This window comes from Euleptes europaea, chromosome 6 (assembly GCF_029931775.1).
Source record: "Euleptes europaea isolate rEulEur1 chromosome 6, rEulEur1.hap1, whole genome shotgun sequence".
Classification (NCBI taxonomy): Eukaryota; Metazoa; Chordata; class Lepidosauria; order Squamata; family Sphaerodactylidae; genus Euleptes; species Euleptes europaea.
The window spans coordinates 108250737-108276085 of record NC_079317.1 but is presented as its reverse complement, the minus strand read 5'-3'; the positions used below and the strand labels follow the sequence as shown (position 1 = coordinate 108276085).

At 45.8% G+C, this 25349-nt stretch overlaps 1 protein-coding gene across 1 annotated transcript; it reads left to right on the top strand.

Annotated features, from left to right (window-relative positions):
* Positions 1 to 11695: 11695 nt before the first annotated feature.
* Positions 11696 to 21650, top strand: CRYBA2 (crystallin beta A2). The gene is made up of 5 exons (XM_056850958.1): positions 11696 to 11714; positions 13302 to 13470; positions 15091 to 15232; positions 19878 to 20020; positions 21375 to 21650. The coding sequence occupies exons 2-5, from the start codon at positions 13313 to 13315 to the stop codon at positions 21520 to 21522; spliced, it is 591 nt and encodes a 196-aa protein (XP_056706936.1). The 5' UTR covers positions 11696 to 11714; positions 13302 to 13312; the 3' UTR covers positions 21523 to 21650.
* The last annotated feature ends 3699 nt before the right edge of the window (positions 21651 to 25349 follow it).

Genomic DNA, 25349 nt, shown 5'->3' with positions numbered 1-25349 from the left:
GAAAGCTCTCCTTTAAATGCAACAAGGGCCACAAAATGGAGACACATCAGAACCCGAAAAAGTTGAATATCTATTTGGCTTCGGGAAGATTCCCAGGTTTTGGTATTCGGTCAACCCAAAACCCAAATATTGCCGAAACGGCTAATTTCAGGTTTATTTTCAGTTCGAGGATATTGTTATGCACAACCCTAATTCAGACAAGCTTTGAAGGTGAGGAGGCAAGGGGAGAACAGGAGCCTGAGACGGTGTGTTTCAGGAAGGGGGACCTGGCTGCTCCTTAACATTTGGTTCCAGTGAATTTGCACCCAGGAGGATGTCAGCAAAGCGCTGCCTGGTGATCATTAGTGGCAGAGATACAAATATAGGTAATGTAGGCTTCAAGGAGGGCATTGTAGTGACATCAGCTTTCCTGACATCTGGAATGGGGTCAGGCCATGGTCCTGGGTGTTGTTCATCTCCTAGCTCTCCTTGCAGGGAATGCTTCTCTCCCCCCCCCCAACGCACTGGCATAATGGGAAAAATAACATGTTCCCTGTTGTATTTGCATTCCCTGCCTAAGGGTGCAGGATGATTTGGTAGTGAAATGAAATGGAAAGGGGGGAGGGCATACCTGATCTAATCAACCAGGCCTGGCAAATAAACCCAGCTGTGTCTGCGCCTGCAGCAGGAAACGGTCCTTGGAGCAAACACTGCACCAGGCAACGGGTGGCAAGATAAACAGGGCTTGGTGCTGCTTCCATCTGCTCTAGGCAGGAGGGGGAGATGGGGCTAGAGAGCAAAATAGTCTCTCTGATTGCAGAGAGGCACACAGATGTGGGGACTCAGGGCCCGCACTTTGCAATGGGCTGTGGTCATGTAACTTGCCAGAGAGTCCCCCCTACTCCGTCAATGCCCCTGCAAGAGGCGCTCAAAGTAAAGGAATACAAACCAACTCTTAGCAAATCCACCTTACCATGCAGCTGGGTGGAGGGAACAGACAGATGACTTAAAAATATCACCGCAATGGTGAATTGATCTAGTTTAGTGTTTCTTATAATTGCCTGGACTCCCAATTCACCATTAATCTGTTTTACTATTGTTGTAACATATGATTCATTTGAGGGTTGGGAAGGTTTTGACCTCTTGTCACAGGGTGTCATGGAGGTCATTTATTGGATTAAGAGTCTTCCGATGAAGTCAAAGATCAGGTTTGGTTATTCAACAATCTAGCTGCTCAACAAACTAATTTCACTCCAGCCTGTTATAAAAACAGCAAATGAAGCAAAGTTAATGGGGACAGGTTCTTTGTAGATGCTCTGGAAAATTATTAACTGAAATGAATGTTCATATTTGATTCACAAATTAGATCAGCCAAACTAATTTCTGTGTCACCTCATGTTTATAACATCTTTTTTTACACATGGTTTTGCTGGGAAAGGAGCCACTCATTACCTTGTTAGATCGTTATATCTCCCCTCCCCCCCACCATTTTGCCCACCTTCATAACTATTCCCTGTGTTGCAGTGGTTAGAGTTTCAGAGAAGGGTGTGGGTGACCGATAGGGTTGCCAACTGCCAGGTACTAGCTGGAGATCTCCTGCTATTACAACTGATCTCCAGCTGATAGAGATCAGATCACCTGGAGAAAATGGCTGCTTTGGCAATTGGACTCTATGACATTGAAGTCCTACCCTCTCCCCAAACCCTGCCTTCCTTAGGTTCCGCCCCCCAAAACCTCCAGGTATTTTCCAACCCAGAGCTGGCAACCCTAATGACCCAGGTTTGAACCCCTGCTCTGCCATGGTACTTACTGGGTGAACTTGGGCCAGTCACAAACATGCAGCCTAACCTACCTCACAGGGTTGTTGTGAGGTGTAAATGGAGGAGAGGAGAACAATGTAAGCTGCTTTTGGTCTCCATTGGAGAGGAAGGTGGTGTGAATGAAATAAATAAAGTAAATAAATAAATATTTTGGCCAGCTGTTTAGGATGATAGGGCTCTTGTGCTCTCAGAAGTTGAGCAGAAGAAGGAATTTGGGTGGGTGCAACTTTTCTCACCTCTGCATGGCAGGCCATGTCTTTCTGGTGCCAGACACTAAGGAAACAGCAGCTGGACTCTGCAGAACAAATCAGAGACACTCCACAGAGGCAGTTGGGCTGAGAGACACAGCAGGAGCTTAGAGAAAGGTCAGTGAAAGTTTTTTTAGTTTTTGTTTTTCCTTAGTGGCTGGGGAGCAGTAGTTGAGGTTGTGTGTGAGCGTGAGTGGGTGGTTGGAGCCTACTGGAGAGGGGTTTCTGAATGGGTTTCTGAGTGGTTCTCTTTCTTTTATCTAGCTGTTGCTGAGTCAGGGAGGGCTGGTGTGGCTGAAGTTAATTGCTCTGCTGTTGGCTGTTGAGGGGTGGGGCTGAGAGTATTTAAGAAGGCTACTCTCACTCTTGCCCTGGGGCTCTGGCCTGGGGGCCCTGTAAGCAGCTGACAAGTTTCTACATTTTACATCTGTTGAGTGTTTTTTGCTTCTCAAGCAGGGAGTCTTGAGAGGCAGTTTGTAAGGGGAGCTATCAGGGAAGTGCAGGAAAGTCACTGAACAACTTCAGCTATGGATCACAGCAGTGTGGCTAGTGAGGGAGCTGAGGCAGTAACATGCAAGGTCTGTGGCATGTTTGTATTCTTCCTGAGGGTAACAATAATTATACTTGCAGCAAGTGTAAATTGGTCGCCCTGCTGGAGGAGAAGATACAGGGACTTGAGGTACGCTTGTCCACACTCCATTTTATAAAGGAGGGTGAAGAGTCCATGGACCGAACCTACAAAGCAACAGGAGGAGAAGCCAACAAGAGGAGGGGGCAACACAGGAGGAGAGTAAGGAATCTCAAAAAATGGAGGCACAAGCAACACAGGAGGAAAGTGCATGGAAGAATGTGACCCACAGGAGCTGGAAAATCAGGAGTCATTCTGATCCTCTGTTGCTCAGCAGTCAGTTCCAGGATCTCCCCATAGATACTGATTCTGGACCACTGGAACAAGGGCTACCCCCCAAAAAAATGCTTGAAAGAAATTTATCAGGCTCCTGCATATGAGAGGACTCCATCTTCTGCTCCCCAGTTTAGGAAGAGGCGTGTTTTGGTAATTGGGGATTCCCTACTGAGAGGGGTAGAGTCTAAAGTGTGTCGACTGGACTTGTTGTCTTGATATGTCTGCTGCCTACCAGGTGCATGCATCCAGGATGTGACTGAAAGGGTTGGAAAACTCATCAAGCCCACAGATTATTACCCATTCTTGCTCATTCATGTGGGAACAAATGATATTGCCCGACACAGCCCAGAACATATTAAAAGAGACTATGCGGCTCTGGGTAAGAAGGTGAAGGACCTGGGGGCGAGGGTTGTGTTTTTGTCAGTTCTTCCTTTGGTAGGTTGTGGCTTAGTAAGGGAAAGAAGAATACTACAAATTAATGACTGGCTACGTAGATGGTGTCGTCAAGAAAAGTTTGGATTTTTGAACCATGGCTTACGCATTCGGGATGAAGCTCTTCTATCGGGAGATGGTTTGCACCTCACGAGGGTAGGAAAAAATGTTTTTGGTAAGAGCCTTGCCAACCTGATAAGGAGGGCTTTAAACTAAATTCTATGGGGGAGTGAGACAAGAACTTAAAGCCTAGCATGATGACAATAACTGGAGATGAGGACAATAAAGATTTGCGGGGAGTGCCATGTATGTGAGGCAGCATAAACTTGAGGGTAAGTTCAGAAACGAAAACCTCAAGGCACATAAACCATGGATTCCAATGTCTGTACACTAATGCGCAGAGTATGGGATACAAGCAGGAAGAACTTGAAGCCCTACTACAGGAAGGGGATTTTGACCTAATTGGCATTACTGAAACTTGGTGGGATGTCACTCACGACTGGAATATTACGATTGTGGGGTACAACTTGTTTAAAAGGGACAGACAGATAAGGAAGGGGGGAGGAGTAGCATTGTATGTCAAAGATGAGTACACTTGTGAAGAAGTACATGAATCTGAGAATGGAAGTCCAGTCGAGAGTCTATGGGTAAAAATAAAAGGAGTAAGAAATACTCTGCTATCGACCACCAAACCAGGCAGAGGACTTGGATGACACACTCCTAGACCAGATTACAAAGTTCTCAAGGAGACAGGAAATGGTGGTCATGGGAGATTTTAACTTCTTGGATATCTGTTGGAAGTCCAACTCCGCTAAAAATGCAAGATCCAATAAATTCCTGACTTGTCTTGTTGACAACTTCCTATTCCAGAAAGTGGTCAGGGAAACAAGGGGATCTGCTATCTTAGACTTGATGATGAGGTTAAAGTCGTAGGCATGCTGGGTAATAGTGACCATGTAATCGTGGAATTTACAATCTTGGCGAAAGGAAAAACTGTACGTAGTCAGACATATTGGCTGGACTTTAGGAGAGCAAATTTTAACAAACTTAAACTTATGCTGGGTAGAATCCCATGGTCAGAAATACTTAAGGAGAAGGGAGTTCAAGAAAGGTGGGCGTTTCTTAAAAATGAAATACTGAAGGCGCAATCACAAACCCTATGAGAAGGAAAAATGGGAGGAGCCTAAAGAGGCCAGGGTGGCTCCATAAACAGCTTTTTAAAGATTTGAGAAATAAAAAAGACTCATTTAGGAAGGGGAAGGGTGGCCTTATAACAAAAGAGGAATATAAACAAATAACTAGTGCTTGTAGGGAGAGTGTTAGGAAAGCTAAAGCTCAGTGTGAGCTTAGGCTAGCGAGAGATGCTAAACACAACAAAAAGGGTTCTTTTCCTATGTACAGAGTACATAGAATAAGAATAAGGACAAGCCCATTGCGGGGACTGGAAAGTGAAATTGTAACAGGAGATGAAGAGAGGGCAGAACTCCTCAATTCCTACTTTTCCTCAGTCTTTTCTTGTGAGGGAAGCAGTGCTTAACATGGCAAAAACAGAACATATGATGAGGGAAGGGAGCTTTGCAGCCTAGAATTGGCATTGGAGTAGTGCACAAACACCTAGTTTCTTTAAATGAAACAAAGTCCCCAGGGCCAGATTAATTGCGTCCAAGTGTACTCAAAGAACTTGCAGATGTAATTTCTGAGCCTCTGTCCATTATTTTGAGAAGTCTTGGAGAACAGGTGAGGTGCCAGAAGACTGGAGGTGGGCAAATGTTGTCCCCATCTTCAAGAAGGGGAAAAAGGAGGATCTGGTAACTCCCGACCCATCAGCTTGACTTCTATATCGGGAAAAGTTTTCGAACAAATAATCAAATAGTCAGTCCTTGAGCATTTAGAAAGGATGGATCTGATCACTAAGAGCCAGCACGGGTTTCTCAAGAATAAGTCATGTCAGACTAACATTATCTCCCTTTTTGGAGAAAGTTACTACCTTGCTGGATCAGGGGAATGCAGTAGACATAGTTTATCTAGATTTCAGTAATGCTTTTGATAAGGTTCCACATAGTATTCTTGTTGACAAATTGGGAAAATGTTGTTTAGATCCTATTACTGTTGGGTGGATCTGTGACTGGTTGACAGATCGTTAATGGTTCCTCTTCCACTTGGAGAGAAGTGACTAGTGGAGTGCCTCAGGGATCTGTCCTGGGCCCTTTGTTCTTCAGCATCTTTATAAATTATTTGGATGAAGGAATAGAGGGGATGGTAATTAAATTTGCAGATGATACTAACTTGGGAGGGGTAGCAAATATGGTAGAAGACAGAGCCAGGATACAGGATGATCTTGACAGGCTGGAGAATTGGGCTAAAACGAATAAAATGCACTTCAACAAAGATAAATATAAAGTTCTGCATTTAGGTAGGAAAAATCAAATGCATAATTATAGGATGGGGGAGACTTGTCTGAGCAGTAGTGTGTATGAAAAGGATCTTGGGGTCTTAGTAGCCAAACACTGAACATGAGTCAGCAGTGTGATGCGGTAGCTAAAAAGGCAAATGCGATTGTGGGCTGTATCAACAGAAGTATAGTGTCCAGATCACGTGAAGTGATGGTATCGCTTTACTCTGCTCTGGTTAGACTTCACCTAGAGTACTGTGTTCAGTTTTGGTGCTGAGTTGTTTTCTGTTGCCCCAGAAGGTAGGACCAGAACCAACAGGTTGAAATTAAATCAAAAGAGTTTCCATCTGGACATTATGAAGAATTTTCTAACAGTTAGAGCAGTTCCTCAGTGGAACAGACTTCCTCAGGAGGTGGTGAGCTCTCCTTCCCTGGAGGTTTTTAAGCAGAGGCTAGATGGCCATCTGTCAGTAATGTTGATTCTGTGGCCTTAGGCAGTTCATGAGAGGGAGGGCGTCTTGGCTATCTTCTGGGCATGGAGTATGTGTCACTGGTGGTGTGTGTGCGGGAGGTAGTTGTGAATTTCCTGCATTGTGCAGGGGGTTGGACTAGTTGACCCTGGTGGTCCCTTTCAACTCTATGATTCTATGATTCTAGAAAGAATTAACAGTTGCATTGGTCGAAAGCAAAATTGTAAACCAAAAGCCTCACAATAATTTTTATTAGGACCAACCAGAATGGCATGAAACAGCTTGTGAGTTCTCTAGAACTCTTTGTGGACCTGGATTTTTTTTTTTACATTCCCCCCGTTTAAATATCCAGCCTGATGAAAAATTCTGGAGACGCTGAAAGCTTGTACACTGTTTTGTGTCATTTGGGCTGTTCCTAACAAAAGGGACTTTCATTTTCAGACTCTGACTGGTCATAGGAAAGAATCATCCTGGATAACTGAATTCAAGGCAGTTGGCCACCCTGAACTGCTGTAGCAGGCCAGATGCTGGTGGAGACCAACGTGGAGGTTGCCTGAGGGTGTAGCATCTCTTCAGTATTTAGTCTAAATTGTCCCAATGCCCTCACAAGGAAAAGATATTTAAGCAGTGCCTGTTGGGGACAGCAAAACATGATCTTTGTCACTGCAGCATGGAACAGTCTGGCAGATCAAATTAGCTTATGCAGCAGGGACACTTTGTGTGGAGAGGCAGCAACTAGAACAGCTGCAGTAACCCCCCCCTCCTGCAGGTGTGTGGCTGGCAGATTAGCTAAGAACCCCTGGAGACAGCCCCAGTTGGCCAGCAAAAGACAGCTGGGAGCCGGACAGGAGAGGCAATTGTCCCTTCCAGGGTCTTAAGAAGCTGAAGCACCTCAGGGGGCTAAAGAGCGTGGTTGTGCCTTCTCTTTTCATCACCTCCCCACTTCCCTTTTCCCACTGATGCACAATTACTGAGACTCATCTCTGCATTCCCGTTGGAGGCTAGGGTTGCCAATTCCTGTGGTTTGGGGGGTGGAGCCTAGAGGGGGTGGGGTTTGGGGTGGAAGGGACTTTAGCAGGGATGCAGTGCCATACAGTCTGCCCTCCACAGGTACCATTTTCTTCAGGGGAACTGATGTCTGTAGTCTGGAGGTACAATTCTGGGAGATCCCCAGCCCCCACCTGGATGTTGGCAAGCCCAGTGGAGTGAGTTGTGGCCCTCCTCACTGGCTAGGAGGAACACCAGCTTCAGCATCCTAATGGAGTGGGGTTAGGCTCCAGCTAGCAAAGCCATTCCTAATGTGATGTTGAGCCATTAACAGCCTGTCAAAGAGAATCATAGAATGGCAGGAGCAAGAGAAAGCCGGTGGACCCAAAGTATACAGTGCTGGATTGCGTGGCTCTGCAGTCCTAAACTCTCACACTAGTGATTCCCATGGAATTCAATGAAAATTACTTTCAAGTAAGAATGCTGAGGATTTCATTGCAGGGAATACGTTTAGTACAAACTTGTCCAAATGGCAAAAGTAAGTAAGCCATGTCACGGAGAGAGGCATGTTAGTACATTTGGGACCCTTTCAGTATGCCAATCCGGGGGCTGTAGGCAAGCTGTGTTGCATGAACACACATCTGTGTGCACATTCTCAAAATGGATCCTCCACCATCTCTCATGCAGATGGGTAGCTAGTCTGTAGCAGCAAAAATAAAACGACTCCAGTGGCACCTTAAAGATGGCAAAATTTATTCCAGCACAAGTCTCAAGAGCCACAGCGTATTTACTGCATCAGATGCAAGAAGTGTTCGGCCATTTCACAGATGTATTTAGACTGCAAGCTGTAGGAAACAAAAAGGTCATGGTACAAGGGAGACATTAGACAAAAAGGCCAGTTCAAACCACTATCTGAGCAAAACTGTAATCACTCCACTCAGAGGGGAGGACCTCTCCCAACAGTTGATAGTAGGATCAACATAAAAATAGGTCGAATGCAGGATAAAAGTGTGGAGGCATAAGCTGAACAAATTAACATGGTGGGATGTGCTAAAATATTAATTAATTCAGCTGTACCACTACATTTTTACCATGCACTAAACCGATTTTATGTTGATCCTACTTTTGGCAAAAAAAAACTTTTTGGCAGAAGAAGTGATAAAATTAATCATTTAATTTATATCACACTTCTCTTCCATCATGGAAGTCAAGGGTGCGTTCACAGGATTCTCTGCTCTCCCATCCAGGCATTGACCAGATGCAGTCCTGTTTTGCTTTAAGCACGTTTACCAGTTCACGTGTCTTCCAACCTTATTCTGGGGCATTGCTGTGTTACTGGAGTTTTGAAATATGATTATTGTTTTTATCATCAGGATAATCATCATCATCCACTTGTTCCCCTGTTGGGTTCATTTCAAACATTCTGTCCCCAAGGAAAACTAAGAGCCACAAATCTACTAATTACAATTGAATTAATGGGAAAGTAAAATATTTTAAAATGCCTAAAAATTGGTTTGTGGATTATTTACACAGGCATGTTCTTCACTTGACGTGCCATTGTTTGGTGACTGGATCAGACCAGTGATTCATCTAGCCCAGCATCCTGTTTCTCACAGCTGACACCTAGTTGCTCTGGAGGTCCAAAAAGCAGGGCACAGAAGGCCGAGGCCTTTCCCTGATGCTGCCTCCCAGCACTGATATCCACTGATATACTACCTCTGAACATGGAGTTCTCCTTAACTCAACATGGTCTAGTAGATCTTTAGATGGTTGGCTCATGAACTGCCTGCCTGGGGCTAGCGGTGCTGTGAGCATCAAGGTGAGCATATTTGGGAGGTGAGCATAACCATTTTTGATAATCATGGATATTCCTTGTGAGCTGAGCCTTGCTTGGATCTCCTTGTTGCCCATCTGACTTGAACAACTGTGCGGCTGTGGTCATTGCTGTGCTAGAGTTTCAGTACTTCCCCCTTGCACAGTAGGTGAAATCAACTCTTCCCCAAGAGTCATTGGTGGTCAAATCAGTTGTGTAAATTGTGTGTGTGGGGGGGAGGGGGTATGACTCCCTTAAGGCTGTGGATGAAATAGTTGATCATATGGATTTAGATGAACATGGAAAGGTAAGTTTAAAAAACAACAACACTGTTTTTACTTACAATCACTGTCTGACTGGTTTGCTTACTCTTTATTTAAATGGCTGCTGAGCTGTGTGCTGAGGTTACAGATTTTTTTTGGAGGGGGAAGGGGAGACTAGCACTCCCACTGTGCTGCATAAGAATATACATGTGCGAAATGCTACTGATTGCACTGTAATGTGTACTGTTTGAATACATAGATAGTAAACCCACCAAACAAGCTCAAGCTGCTCATAAACAGCCAAACGGCTCAGCAAAAAACCTGTTCCTTGCTCGTGACCAGCAAGCAGAATGTGAGTTGAACCAACAGGTGTTCAAACATCCTTACCACCAGCAGGGTTGCATTATTTGGACACAGCTTCTAATTCTAATATGTGGGGCTGCCTCACAGAAAGGTGGCTTCCCCATGGGCTACAATCACCCATAAAACACCTCTGAACACATTCCAAAAGTGGTTTGAGGGACAGTTTGGACAAAGGGAGTCTTTGCTCTTAATGCAAATGACTCATGCCATGATCACTTCATTGCCAGCTTATTTGGAGTCTGAATAGAAAAGGAAGATTCAGCGTGAGCATAAAGAATCAGGTGAAGTGGCTCTATGGCTGCATCATTATTGGCAGCTCTTCACATCACCTGCTGTAGAAAGCCATGTGAGGAGAGAGCCCCGGCCAGATCTGTCACTCTTTGTGCTCCAGTTGAAAAGGCAACAAGCTTTGGAATGAGTAGTGTATATATTTGTTGGATTCATATCCCACCCCTCCTCCAGGGAGGTCTGGGAAGGTCCTCAGGGTTATCTTCTAAGCATCTTTTCTTCTGAGAACTGCATATCAATTTCTGCCCATAAACAATGCAATCTCAGAAATGCTGGATATAAACCTTACTCTTAAAAGAAACCATCCTTTTGCAAACCTGAAAAAAGCATTTTCATTGAGATTTTGCAGTATATTTTGCAGTATAGCCTATGTACCTTATCTTTTGAAGTGGCAAATTTAATATGTACCATTATTTAAGTAGATTCATTGATTAAGGCAATTCATTGATTAAAAGCCAAATAACCAATGCTAAAATTATTAGTTTGACAACCCTATTAGCTTATCCACTCAGGATTACAACTTCCACAACTACCTCTCTGACCACTACCAAATTCTGACCACACACCCCCTGCTGATCTTCCCTCTTTTGCAGTGGCCAGCGCAATCCCTGCCCTCCTGCACCCCCTAGTGGTACATGTCGGGAGTCTCAATAACCACAACAGAGTCTTCATATGAATGGGGAAAACGTACGGAAAGTGTGTGTGTGGAATGCTGAAGTGGGTGCGGCTCCCACAGTGGGTAACGTGAAATCGAGAAGGGTAGCCCATCCTTGCAAAGCAGATAGGATGGCTGTGACTTGAACCCCTGAGCCAAGAGGGGAAAGCACTTTGAGCCAAGAGCTGCATTGAACTGAACCCACCCCCCGCCGCTTTTCTCTACCTTTAAGGAGTCTCAGAGCAGCTTACAATCACCTTCCCTTCCCCTAGGAAACTCAAGTTCAAATCCCCACTCGTGCTATGGAAGCCTGCTGGGTGACCTTGGGCCAGGGACACACTCTCAGCCCTGACCCAGGCTGGTATTTGGATGGGAGACCTCCAAGGAATGCCAGGGTTGTGACGCAGAGGTAGGCAATGGCAGAACCACCTCCAAATGTCTCTTGCCTTGAAAACCCTACGGCGTCACCATAAGTCAGATGTGACTGGACTGCAATAAAAATTCAAAAAAACCAGAGCAGAAGTGTGTGCTCTGCTGGCTTACCCCTCTGTGGCGGCAGGAAGCAGGAGATGCCAGAGTCCCCAGGCAACCCCAGGCACGGTGCTGGGGAAAGGGAAGGACAAGGCATCGTGGAAGAAGAAAGGAATTTCTCTAGATTCCTGCCTTTGATGGTGCCAATGGCAGCTCCTCCTGTGCCCATGGAACGGCTGCCAGCCTTTGCCGGGCAGTGTCCTGGGAAAGGGCCGTGTTCTTAATCCTCTGGCTGAACAGATACATTGTTCTGAGGGTGAAAGGAAAATGGCCTGTCAGGGCCTTTGTCTATTGTGCCCTTCAGCTGCTAAGCAAACATGCTCAGTGTTTTCCATTGTTGACCTCCAGGGAGGGGAGGCATCTCACCAGGATAGCTAAGAGGAATGGACATGGACAGCACAAACTGACCTGGGCTGATTCTCCTCCCCCATCTGCTGCTGCTGACTCAGCACAATCTGTTTGTGCACATTCATTTGACACTTGGCCAAGCCTGGCTATATAATGCTGCTGAAACCCTGCCCCCCCCAAAAGCCCAGCACGGTCACTCACCTCTGTGCCTTGCCAGCCAAGTAAGTACCAGGAACCTGCCCCCAAACAGCCCCCCAGTGTGCTCACTCTGGTTATCTTGCTATCCAGAGGACTCTGCTTCCCACAGAGTATGCTGGACTTGTTTGACGGATTGGGTAGGGATCTCTCTCTGAACACTTGCAGGGCCAGCCGGCAAGTGGTTGTGTAGGGCAAGAGGAGGATCAGCACATTCCCTAATAGCTTGGTTGACTTCCATGAGCCATTTGGAGATGTTTGCTCTGTAAGCATAATTTTTTTTGCACTGCTTTCTGCTTGTGATTTACTATGGTCTGGATTGCATTGATTGATTGGTGAGTGGATTTTCCTACCTTTGTGCAGAAGATGGAATCAGAGGGCCCTTTGATCCCATCTACTTGTATCATATAACCATCATTTGCAATAGTGATATACATGAATCAATTGGAATGCATTGGTGGAGATGTGGGAAACAGCATAGACAGCCTGTTGCAGGTGAGGATTGAGGGGCATCAGAGCATTTCATTGATGGGGCTGTGGCACTTTGGTGTTTACATGAAAGATGACAAGGATAGTTCTCTAAATTATTGGGGCAGGGAAATTTGGGTCACTTGAAGTTCTGAATTCCTAATTACCACAAAGCCAGGAAACGGCTGATTGTCCCCATATACCCGTCCCTCTTCTAGTAAAAATATTGCGATCTTAGCAACTTTGGGACCTGTAATTCTTAGATGATACTGCAGCACTGGGTAAAATGCAGGTGAAAGGAAGGACTAGAGTGGGATTTGTGGATGGGGAGAGGGAGGAGCCGAAGGCATCACGGGTCCTGAGTAAAATCCAAATAAACCTCTCATAGTAGTAAAAGTATAACTGTGAACTGAGCAGTGGACAGCTGGCTGTAAACGTGCTGTTTTTAATGGTGTCCTGATGCCCTGCTCCTTGAAATGAGCTATCTTACGCTGTCGGGTTAAGTAATCTATCCAGAATATTCATTGGCCACCTTGGAACTCTATTTGCATCCAGCCAGCCTCTAGTCAGGTGCCCCATTGTCTGGACTGGCTATGGGGAAAGTGGCACCAGAAGGAGGTGACCAGAAGGAAGAAGGGTGGCTGAAAAGGAAGGCCATAGAGTCTTTTCCACCTCTAGGAACCCACTCCATCCCCTGCCATCCTGTTCAGCACCTAATAATTTTGACAGCTCTCCCAGTACTTTGCCTTCCAGAGGAGCCTTAACCTGAATTCTAGGAGCCCAGGATTATATGCATTTCTCTGCTTAGCAAGCTTGCATGGTGCATCCTAGCCAATGGTTATTGAGATGGATGTACTTTAGCCATTGCACCATGTAGCAATATGGGCAGAACAGGAGGGAGTGATTCCCCCCCCCCATGGTGTTGGCAGATGCTCAGTTTGCATTAGATTGCATTTTCACAGCAGATTAAACCAGGAGTCCAGTGGCACCTTAAAGACTGGCAAAATTTATTCTAGCATAAACTTCCATGGGAGATTTGGCATCCCAGCATTAAGGTTGGAATAAATTCTGTTGATCTTTAAATTGCCCCTCCTGCTTTATTCTGTTGCTACAGCCTAACATATCTGGAATTATTTTAATAACAGGAGAGTTGCCCATGACCACCCAGCACATGGAGACTTTAGGTCAATACAAGATCACCGTCTGGGAGGAGGAAAACTTCCAAGGGAAGCGCTGCGAATTCTTGATGGAATGTCACAGCATCATGGAACGAGGCTTCCGCAAGATCCGCTCCATCAAGGTGGAAAGTGGCCCGTAAGTGACCCCAGCCAGCCATAGGTACCCAGGGCTCCCCTGTGACAAAACTGGTCCTATGTTGCCCCTCAGTCCCGATCCACAACAGCCAGGAATGCCTTCCCCTCACTGCTCTGTATTCAGCCCTGACCAAGACTTTGTCTAGCTGTCCCCTGCAGGAGTTTCTGGGCTGTTGTCACAACCTTTCTTCCAGGGCTGCTGTTGTCAACCTACCTGTCTCTCAAGGAGAGATAAGGAAAAAATCAGCACAGCCCAAACTGAATTTTCATGGGCGCAGATCAGGCTGTTGCCTGGCAAGGGCATTATAATTCAATCTGGTGGTGCCAATCGGGACAGCCCGGGAGGGGTGCGACTGGCTTCACTCTCGGGAGCCTTGCTCGCCTGCGGCCTTTCCGGATGCTGCTGCGATCCTTTGCCTTTTGCCTGACACCCTTCCATGTCTCCCACTCACCAGGCTAGCTCGAGCATTGCAGGACACAGTAGCATTTTTTAAAAGTATGTTTTTTATGTCTGGTGAAAGAGAGCATGGTAATTCCAATAATTCTGAATTATTTGGGACTATACTAGTTATAGCTTGGTTAGCTACTGCTGAAGGTTGAAAGTCAACAGATGCATTTGATAGAAAAGTTCAGCTGTGCACTTTCCCAGGAGATACAATGTATATTAATTACAAGCAGCAAGACTAATTCATTAAAGCTTTAGTGGTTTGATCAGGGGAAAACCAATTTTTAATAATCTAAAGTTAACTGTCTAATGTTAATAATCAGTCTAACCTACCTTACAGGGTTATTTTGGATGGGGAAAATTATCAATAATATTTAAATAGAACAAATTAACTAATTAATTTTTAAACTTAGCAACTCAAATGATTTAATCAATGGCGCTTTAGATGTTTCCAGGAGCATATGATCCATGCATCTTTTGTGAGAACATGAGACTTATCACTTAAATATTTGAATAATATCTTTGTAAACTGGGAGGTCTCTGTATTTTTTTTTAAAAAAATAAGCAGTCGGTTTAAAAAGGAGTTGCAGAGAAGAGAGAATTTCACCACATGTGGCTTTTCCTATCAGAGAACTGCAGCAAAGGGAAATGGCACCTAGTGGGACTGTCCTTTCTATTTAACTCTTAAAGCTACAGCTACATCAGAAGGCACAGCAAGTTCCCTCTTCTTTGAGCAACATATGCAAAGCTGTCTTGAAAAGAAAATTGTTGGTGGATTCAGCTGTGGACACCAGGGGTTCCAATCACCCCTCTGCCATAAAGCTCCCTGGATGACTGGAGGCCGATCCCCTCTCTCTTGGCCTAAACCACCTTGGGGGGAGGGGGGGAGGTGTGCACACTATCCTGAGCTCCTTTGAGGGAGATGTGGTGTTTAAAAGTCAGTTGAAGGGGGGGGGGGAAGGTTATAATCTGGAGAATCCATACCAAAAAATTGCTATGTTAGGGATGGGATAGTTAGAGGGGAGCCCTGTGTGCGACCTTGCCTGCCTTCCTCCAGCCATACAGGGGATTTTTGTGATCTGCGCAGGATTTGATTTTCATTTCAGAATTTGCAACTTCCAGAACTCACGGTCTTCTCCCTCTCATTCCCCCTCCCACTGCCCAATTCTCCTGCAGCTGGATAGGATTTGAGTATCCTGAATACCAAGGACAGCAGTTCATCCTGGAGAAAGGGGACTATCCCCGCTGGGAGGCCTGGAGTGGAAACAGTGGCTACAGGACTGAGCACCTTCTCTCCTTCCGGGCTATCAAGTGTGCTGTGAGTTCAGTGTGCTTTCCCTGCCTCTAAACCACACCTGAATGGGACTCTCTGGACCCACCTTTCAGTTGAAAAGGATGACCTCCTGATCTCCTCCCAGTGGTTTTCCAGAGAGCACGAAGTAAAGGGGAACCAACAGGGTTTGGTAAGGTTTTTACACAAATGGAGACCCAAATGATGAGGTCCAATGGGCAAACACCAGCTTGCATCGATCAAACACCCAACCTTCGGAAAACACTGTCCTAACAAATATATATTAATTTCATTTATTTATCATAAATTATATAGAAGCATGACAGGGAAGATGTCAAGGACAAAGGAAGCTAAAATGAAATTGCCCGAGGGAGTGAAATTAGCTGTGCTAAAATGAAATTAACAGGGCCACTGACAAGTTGACATCCTACAGATGCAAAATGGGTGATGGGGAAAGTGCAGTTAGGAGTAAACTAACCTTTGAATTACATAATCAGAACTCTGTAGGCTGTTCAAAAATTCTGTAAACAATATCCTGCGCACTCCTGCTGGTCTAGTTGAAGTGGGCTGCTTTTTTCATTCTTGGTGTTTTATTCTCTGGGAATTATGGCCAATAGCCTGTGAAACATGTAGCTGGGGGAATCCTACCCAGTGTGGAATGTAGGGGGAGAATGTAGTCAGAAGGGCCAGGGGAGGAAGACATTAGAGAAGTTAATCTAACTAATTTCTTACATCATTAAGGAGTTTAAAGGTGTTTTATTCTCCAGGTTATGACCTGGCAAATCTGAGGAGGGATATAACCAAGCAATTAACTATATATTGGGAAGGATAAAGCCAAACACAATTATAGCCCCATTCAGTTTAGTGACCTACCCTGAAGGAGACTGGCTTTAGAAAACAGAGCAAACACTTTACAAATGCTTTTCAGTCTCAAGCATCTCCAGTTAAAAGAATCAGGTAGTAGGTGATCTTTTCTCTACTTGAGACCCTGGAGGACCCCTGCCAGTCAAAGTAGAAGCGAAGGGGCTGTGTGTCAGGGGTGGAGCATCTACTTTGCATGCAGAAGGAACCAGGTTACATCTCCTGTTAAAAAGGTCAAGCAGTCGGTGATGTGAAAGACCTCTACTGGAGACCCTGGAGAGCTGCTGCCGGTCAGAGTACACAATACTAACCTAGATAGACCGCTGCTCTGACTCAGTTTAAGGGAGTTTCCTGTGCTCATGTGAGTTAGAACTGCCAGGTTTAGATTGTGCAAGAGCTACGGTTGCCAACTGCCTGGAGAAAAAAATGTCCTGTTCCTTTAATAGAGGAGTGATAGAATGCCATTTTCCAGATCGTGCTATTTACTTCCCTGCCATGAAAAGCTCCAGCTGTCCATTTCCACACATTAAGCCTCTGTTAAAGGGATATGACATTTTTCTCCAGCCCTGTTGGCAATCCTAGCAGAGGATTATGTGCTCATGGTAGTCCAGCCTCGGAGAGAAAAGGGAGACAGTTAGGTAAGGTTTCCACCTGGTCTTTGGATGCCTGGAGAGCCTCAATAGAAGATGGAAAGCAATTTATAAAACTGCATATATTTAAAAGCTGCCAGATGCAAATCAGTAAGCAATGCAAGGGAGTGTTTAATGGGGGGGTGTTCAATACATTGACAGAAGAGTCAGGGGGCCAGTTGAGGTGTGGGGAAGGGACAAGGAGAAGGAAGGGAGAGGCGTGTGACAGTCAATCGGGACATAATCTATCACACACTTTGCAAAGAGGCTATAACTGGTGGGGCATATCGCTCCATCTCAGGAGAGGCTGCTTCTTTTCCTCACCAGGGTTGAAAATCTCTGCACGTCCCAAGCTCTAGGCTTTAATAACAAGCAGTCAGATTACGCCCGCACTTTAATAAAGGGGTGTGAGATACCATCTCGTTCCTGGCTGGCAGGATCGCTTGGCGGAGCGCAGGCTGCAGGAATGGGTGATAGGAGCGAGGGAGGGAGAGGCAGCTGTGCCCAGTTTCAGATTTAAGTTAAACAATTTAACCCCTTCAGTCCAGGGGTAACCGGAGTTTACAAATCCTGATTACTTGGAAAGGTGGGAGGACTTTTCTTTTATAGTCATAGAATTCCAAGCCCTTTTTTCCTGCTTTCTGGGGACCAGATCAGCAGGCACGTGAAAGCGCACATGGAGTGATTTGACCTTCATCTACCACAACTATTTGGCAGGTACATGAGAAAATAAAGGGCTCTAAGTGCAAAGGATCCGGTGGTAGTGTCCTTAAACCAGACACCAGAATAACTGGGTGGCCTCATGCACCAACCGTGATTGAGGTACAAAAGGATACAGGACTGTGGTATTTTATTGTACCATCCATGTGCATAATGCTTTATGTAACAGTAACAAAAAGATAGGTCTCTGCCTTAAGGAGTACAGAGTCTAAAATTCACCACAGTGGAGACAACAGATAAAGAGCTGGGGGTTAGAATCAATAGAGGAAGAGCATGCATTCCACTTAATTGTATGTTCTTAGGTTTAGTTTCAGTGGAGAGTGAAAAGTGAGGCCAAGGGCTTCTCAGAAACTTGGGGTTTTTGGAGAGGGATTTGAGGGAGGTGGAACCCCCTGGGCATTCTAGTATAAGGGCAGAAAGGGGGAAAGGGTGTGGGAGTCTATGGGAGCAAGAGACCTTTGGCTGGCTAAGAAGGTGGAGGGAATGCAAAGCAAAGGTTGTAGAAAAGGATACAGTGGGATCTGTTGGGGAAAAATAATGGTGAGCAAGGCCAGAGGGGTGCTCTCGGCTGATCTTGCATTGAGTGGGGGGGGGGGGTTGGACTAGATGGCCTGTAAGACCCCTTCCATGATTCTATGATTCTATGAATAACAAGAGGAGGGATTTTGACTGGTACAGATTGTTGTGCAGGAAACCACATTTGCTAAAACTTGCTCTTCTGTTTACTTTCTTACACCATTTATGGTCTACCTTTGTCACTGGCACTCAAGGAGGATTACAAAATACAGAAAAGAATCTGATCGAGACAACATAAAATACTCAGTTAACAATGCAGTAGGACTAGGATTACAGAATTGGAAAGGAATACAAAAAAACTAAGGAATGAAAAAGAAACCTGTCTAAGGCATGACGTACCATAATGCAGAAAGTGGGTCACAAAGACAAAAGGTCATGCATTAAAAGCAAATCCTGTCCTTTGTACATATAGTAATAACAAAATACTCTTGCTAACTTGGCAGTGAAACAGCCAAGGGAACAAAACAGGAGCCGGTGGCAAAGAAGAGCTGAAAGAGAAGAAGAGTTGAAGTGCAGATCTTCACTGCAGTTCTCCAGTGTTAAGGGGCTGGATGCTCATTCCTTCCTTTTTGTTTCCTTGGGGCTTTAAATGACCACCATCCATCTCTTCTCCTTAAATGGGGACTCTGCCTTCCCTAATGGGAGCTTACTGACTCATTCACTCACCCTACTGTCCTTTCTTGATGGGTAAGATGGTCAGATCAAAATGAAGGGACATTCTGATGCCACTCTGAGAAAGGCGTTCCCTATGTCATGTGGAATTATATTTTAGCTGTGGTAGCTAAGCCCTGACCTGGATGGCCCAGGCTAGCCTGATCTCGTCAGATCTCAGAAGCTAAGCAGGGTCAGCCCTGGTTAGTATTTGGATGGGAGACCACCAAGGAATACCAGGGGTGCTGTGCAGAGGAAGGCACTGGCAAACCACCTCTGTTAGTCTCTTGCCATGAAAACCCCAAAAGGGGTCGCCATAAATCGGCTGCGACTTGAAGGCCCTTTACACACACATGGTAGCTAAATAGAACTTTCCAGCATCGAGATAATATACCACTCTAAACATTAGAGGATGGGAACTGGCTGTAGTAACCATTCTGAAGTCCTGTGTATGAACCTCTAGATCAGGGGTGTTCAACCTGTGGGCCCTTCCAGATTTTTGAGAGTGTGGGTGCTACAACAGAATGACCTGCTGTGGGGGTTGGAGTCAATCAAAACATGTTGGGAAGCTTTGCAAAATGTTGGAAAATTCCAAGTCAGATGTCATCCTATAACAAAGGCAGCTGTCTCCAAATGAATGCTCCATGCAGACACAAAAGAGATACAGTCCTCAGAAGTACTTCCCACACCAGCAAGGTGCAAGGAACCCCCAGGACTGGCTATTTGATTTGGGGAAGAAATTCTTGATAAAAGAAGCAAGTGAGCACTGTGTTCGGGATCACTGTTTCAGAGGTATATGGCTGGCTGCTGTTAGATGAAAATGGACCTGGTGCCAACCCAGTGAGGCAGATCTTGTGTTGTGATATTCTAAGGACAACTCTTTCAAATATGGGCCACTTCTTAGATAAGGAGGGAGGAAGACACTAAAGAATCCCAAAGCAAAGTGACCCCTGCTACTCCATGCAGAACACTAGACTGGGAGGGGAAATGGACAGGGAAGGTAGTCAATAATTTATATTATGCAACTTGGGAGGTGATCCTTCCTCTCCCTTCAAATGCATGCATGGGTGTCTTCGAATATAAGGACAGGCTAGACATATAGTGAAATGGGATCAAGAGGTGGGAGCGGCTGAGAGGCAAAAATTGGAAGTCTGGTTGTAGGTGGGGCATGAATGAATTTTGCTTATGTTGACATTCCCACACTGATTCACCCTCCACCTCATCCCACACTGCAGAACCACAGTGACAGCAAAGTGACCCTGTACGAGACAGAGAACTTCCAGGGACGCAAGTTTGAGCTCAGCGATGACTACCCCTCCCTGCAGGCCATGGGCTGGGTCAACAAGGAAGTGGGCTCCATCAAGGTCCACTCTGGAGCGTAAGTGAAACCTTCTGGGCTGGAGAGCAGACAATCATTTAAAGAGAATTACAGTACAATCCTGAGAACACTTTCCTGGGAGTAAGCCTCACTGAATATATCTGAGTAGGTTTCTGAGTAGACCTGCTCAGGATTGCTCTCTTGGAGTAGTACAAGAGAGGCATTGTTTTCTATGGTTTATATACACATTTCTTTTGTCCTGGCTTTGCTTCTGGTCAAACTGGCTTTGCAGATTTTTAAAACAATGCCAAAAAAATAAAATAAAATAAACCCTGCCAAACACTTTAAGTAGATGCAAAAGTAGGTTGAGTGTACACACCAAAAGGAGTGATCTTCCTCCAAATCATAGGCTCAGCATGCTTCATTTTGGGGTGCTCCTGACTGTATTTGTGGTGCCATGTACCCTCTGGATTGTGCAGGCTGCTCTGTGGCAGTCTAATGGGCAGACAGTCTGAGCTTTTAGTCACGACATTAGAGTCTTTGGGGGCCAATCTAGGACTGTTATTCTGTGACTCTGGCATGTGCATCCTGCCCACCACTTCCACAAGCATAATTGCCTTTACACTAAGAGAAGTGAGCAGGAGTCCAGTAGCACCTAGTGAGTTGTGGCTCACAAAATCTCACCCCCTGCCAGAAATTGTGTCAGTCTTTAAGGTGCTGCTGGACTCTTGCTCTTCTCTAATGCTACAGACAGACTAACACGGCTTCCCATCATTATCTATCAATAATGGAAGTGTTGCTTTTTAAAAATTTGTGGCACCCTGTTGTGAAAACTTTATTGCATCCTAACAGTTATATCCAGCTGCACAAGACATAATGCAAGGACTACAGTTGTGGACTCAGATTGTGTTTGTGCATCTGCACCACAGTCATTTATTTAACAATGCATTTATGCAATGATACTTGATGGAAGTAAACGGTCAGTGCTCACGGTTGCCCAAGGATCACATGACACTGCCTGTGCAGTGATCCTTCCGTGGAAGGAACTATGCTAAGTTGGGTACCTGCCTTTATGTCCTCCCCCCTTTACACAGACACAAACCCAGGAGGGGAGCTGCTTCTCTTGTGTGTGATCTCCACCTGTCTGCAGGTGTAAATATTGCAATGACTTGGACAGGGCTAACCCAGAGGGTCTTTCCCATCAGATAACCTTTCTCCTTTTCTAGACAGAAGCTTCCCTGCAAGCCCCTTGTTTCTTTCCCACTTGTGCCCCATCCCATCTGAGGCTTGGCACCACAAAAATTGATTCAGTAGTAATGATGCATTGTTCGTTCCTTTCCTAATGAAGGTCAGAATGGGGCTGGGGGGGGGCTGGGGCTACCATTCTTGCCAATGATTTGCTTTCTTGCCTTAGGTGGGTGGCCTATCAGTATCCAGGCTACCGGGGCTACCAGTATATTCTGGAGCGGGACAAACAGAATGGCGAATACAAGAAATACAGCGACTACAGCACCCAAGCCCACACCAACCAGATCCAGTCCATCCGCCGTGTCCAGCACTGAGCCAGGTCTTAGCGGCATCATGACTGATCCTCCTGGACATCTCCATCCCCTGACATGCCTGCCTATTTGCCTAAGGGCCCATCAAGCAGTAGACCCTCACCCAGTAGCCAATAAAGGCATTGACCAAACCCTGCTTTCTTTTTGGTCATCTGTCAGTGGAAGCCTCTGTGTTTGGGGTTGCTGGCTGTGGAGTGGTTGGCTTGGCCATCAGCAGGGAATTGAGGAAGCCAGGCCCAGTTCATCACCAAATGTTGCCTTCAATGAGAATCAAAGGCTAACTTTGCCACTCACATTTCACCATGCTTAATGAGAGGCTTGCCCACTGTCCAGGAAAATAAAGCCTGTCTTGGCTTGCTTTTGTGGTTCTAATCAGGGCCAGCCCAAACATACAGGTGAAATAGGTGGTCACCTGGGACCCCAGGCTTTAAAGGGCATCAAATTAAATGGAAGCTGATTTCCTTTCTGCATTTTTTACAGTTATCTCTAGGCTTCTTGTGTTTCTCTATATTGATTGTGGGGGGGAGCCACCAAAGTCATAATTTGTATAAGACAACGAAGCTCCATGGACCAGGCCTGGTTTTGACAGCCTTTAGATGTGTGGGGGATCAGCAGGGTCAGAGTGGTAAAGCTGCAGGGCTGCAGTCAGAAGTGCTCACAACCTGAGTTCGATCCTGACTCAGTTTCAGGTTGCCGGTTCAAGGTTGACGCAGCCTTCCATCCTTCCGAGGTTGGTAAAATGAGTGCCCAGCTTGCTGGGGGTAAAGGGAAGATGACTGGGGAAGGCACTGGCAAACCACCCAGTAAACAAAAAGTCTGCCTCGTAAATGTCAGGATGTGATGTGGTCACCCCATGGGTCAGGAATGACCCGGTGCTTGCAGAGGGGACTTTTACTGCCTGTACATTTCATTGCTGTTAAACATGCAGTTACTGTGGTCAGTGGTAAGGTTAGTCACCCTTGTTTGTAATGTCTGTGTGCAGGCTTCCTTTTATGGGGGGGGGTCTTCTTTCTTATATTAAATGTCCCATAACCAACAAAACAAAAAGGATACTACAAAAAGGAGGGTAGAAGATCTGGATCCATGTAGCTCGTACAAAGAGGTCAAAGTGAGCAACAAGTTTAATGATCACAGCTACTTGCACAGAAGTGTACCTGCTGAACCATCAAAGACCCCCCCGGCCTCTCCCAAAGCTACCCCCACCCCCCAGCCTGGCTTGTTCTTGCACCTTTAAAAGCCACTCAGTCTGTGGGTGAAGATTTTCCCCTGGTGGTTTAATGCCCTGGGCATCCAGCAGCTGTTTGAAGGGTGACAAAGGTTGGTTGATAAGTTGGTAATTATTCATGAAAACCCCAACTGGGAAATATGAGAACGATCCAAACTGAAATAGGCTTATAAAGCTTCAATCTGGGAAAGAACAAACAATACCACCATCAAGCTGAGCTGCCTCCTATTTTTGCAGGAGATTAAAACACCGTAGGAGATACTGTGCCGCAGTGAGATTGCCAAGGCTAAAGCCGACTCTCAGGAATTCCAGCCAATAGACACTGCAATCCCAAACAGACCTACCGGGGAGCAGCCCTACTCAGGTCAATAGGACCTATGTCTTAATAAACATGCTTAGGATTGTGCTGAAAGCCCTAAAATGAGAAGCCCTCGGACAGAAGCCTTCTTGAAGGGCCTTATCCCTAATTCTAGACTTGTGGAAACATTAGAATTGCTTGGTCATGTGGGAAATGCCCTCTGCAGATATTCAGATGTACTTTTATCTTCCTTCATTTGTGCCAGATCTCAGCCAATCAGCTTGTGAAAAATTTCAGGGGAACTTGAACTGGCAGCTCTGAAATTAGCAGTCCTTTTTCTTTTTCTCGGCCTCTGAGCATGTTGGCTATAGCCACCAGTTCTCAGTAACAGACTGAAGCCACCATAGATTCTAGCAACTAGCTTGGCCACAGGTGGATTCATAATAAACAAATTATTATTAGCCTTTGAAATACCGCAGCAATTTTTTTCAATTTTGCAACAAAGTAGAAACAATAGAATCTCCAACCTGGCCTCTGGTGGAAAGATCTGGGATGACAATGGAAGTGTGTCTCTCTCTCTCTGTGTGTGTGTGTGTGTGTGTTCCCTCCTCCCTCAGCAACCTTCACGGTGTGACTTTGGCATGACAGTTACATAGCTGTGCCTGTGACTTGGCCGGAGCCCCTCCCTGCAGGGAGAACATGCCAGACTCCACCCTCCACCACCACCACCCAAGCGCAGCCACGCAGTCACATCCGCCTAGAAATCCGGCAGGGGAGGCATCTTTCATCGGCAGCGTTGTCATTCTCATTCTGGAGGGGACAAGAAAATGCCAGGCCCAGGAAACAGGCAGCTCCTTCCCCCAGCTATTCACTGAAAACAACTCAACTTTCTCAGTCACAGGCCCAGTCTACAGTAGAAATCTTCCCCACCCCTACTGAACAAGTGAAGGAAGATACATTAATTCCTACCAAGTACCTGCAATGTATTGATTTTTATTAATGGAAGTTTTAAAAGTGGCACAAGCGGTCATATGGAGTCTCCATGCTTCCCCCTCACAATTATTCTCTTGAGGGGCACCCCACATATGCCTGAACTGAGGAAACTGCTTGACAACAGTGAGGCGATGCCTCGGGTGTCTGTCAGTGTGTTCTAACTCTATTTTGCTTTTCAAGATTTTATATTGCTTTTCAGTAAAGGAGTTGGCAATGGGGTTTCCAAAAATTAAAACCAGCCAGACCCCTTCTTAAGCACTGGGGGAGGGTCATGTGGGTAGAGGCACGCTCCCTGAGCCATTTCCCCACGAGCGCATCTTCTCCGAACAGCTATATTTTAGTCCAGTACCACCTTAGAGACCAACAAGAATTTTTTGTTTGGGGGGGAGAGGGGAGGAGATATAAGCTTTCAAGAGTCAGATATCTGACAAAGGGAGCCCTCGACTCTTGAAAGCTCACAACCTCTAAACATCATATTGATCTTTAAGGTGCTGCTGGACTCAAATCTCACTCTTCTAACTGCGGAGACCAACATGGGCCTCTGCCCTCTGGAACCACCTTCTCTGAGTAGCCCCCTGCCACAAACCTCCCCTGATTCATTCAGTCATTGAGCCAGAGCAGGGGCCTTTTTTCGAGACATCACAGGAGGCCCAAATCCTCCTGCTGCTTCAGGGCCATGCTGTTATTCCTGAGGAACACCTAGAATTCACGGCCACCTCACAAGTCCTATACACCATTATAAACTGTTCACATGGGATATTCATGGCAAAGGCCATGATCCAGAATCAGAAAAGGTGGTCCATTACACCATAATAGTTAGTTTGAGACATACTTGACAAATAATCTCAGCAGCTGCAACTAAAAACTATTTATTTATTGTCATTTAACTTCAAATACAACAGATCTGCCATGATTCAAGAGTGAGCCTTGGAACCTATTGAATCTTCCCGGTCATACTAAGTCTGAAATGTAGGGTTGCCAATCTCCAGGTACTAGCTGGAGATCTCCTGCTATTATAACTGATCTCCAACTGATAGAGATCAGTTCACCTGGAGAAAATGGCCGCTTTGGCAGTTAGACTGTATGGCATTGAAGTCCCTCCCTGCCCCAAACTCCGCCCTCCTCAGGCTCTGCCCCCAAAACCTCCTGCTGGTGGTGAAGAGGGACCTGGCAACCCTACTGAAATGGCATGCCCTTGCTAATGGCCACAAGCACACACACAGCCTCCAATTGCTCTTACAGTCACATTTATCCCTGACAAAGGGCACGTGCCCATGGACGCCATGGCAAAAGTCCCTGAAGACCTGGGTTCAA

Excerpts from the sequence above, each read along its gene's own strand:
- CRYBA2 (XM_056850958.1), top strand. The coding sequence starts at position 13,313 with ATGACCACCCAGCACATGGAGACTTTAGGTCAATACAAGATCACCGTC. Across the intron at positions 15,233-19,877 it reads TCCGGGCTATCAAGTGTGCT|AACCACAGTGACAGCAAAGT; the intron begins GTGAGTTCAGTG and ends CCCACACTGCAG. Across the intron at positions 20,021-21,374 it reads ATCAAGGTCCACTCTGGAGC|GTGGGTGGCCTATCAGTATC; the intron begins GTAAGTGAAACC and ends TTCTTGCCTTAG.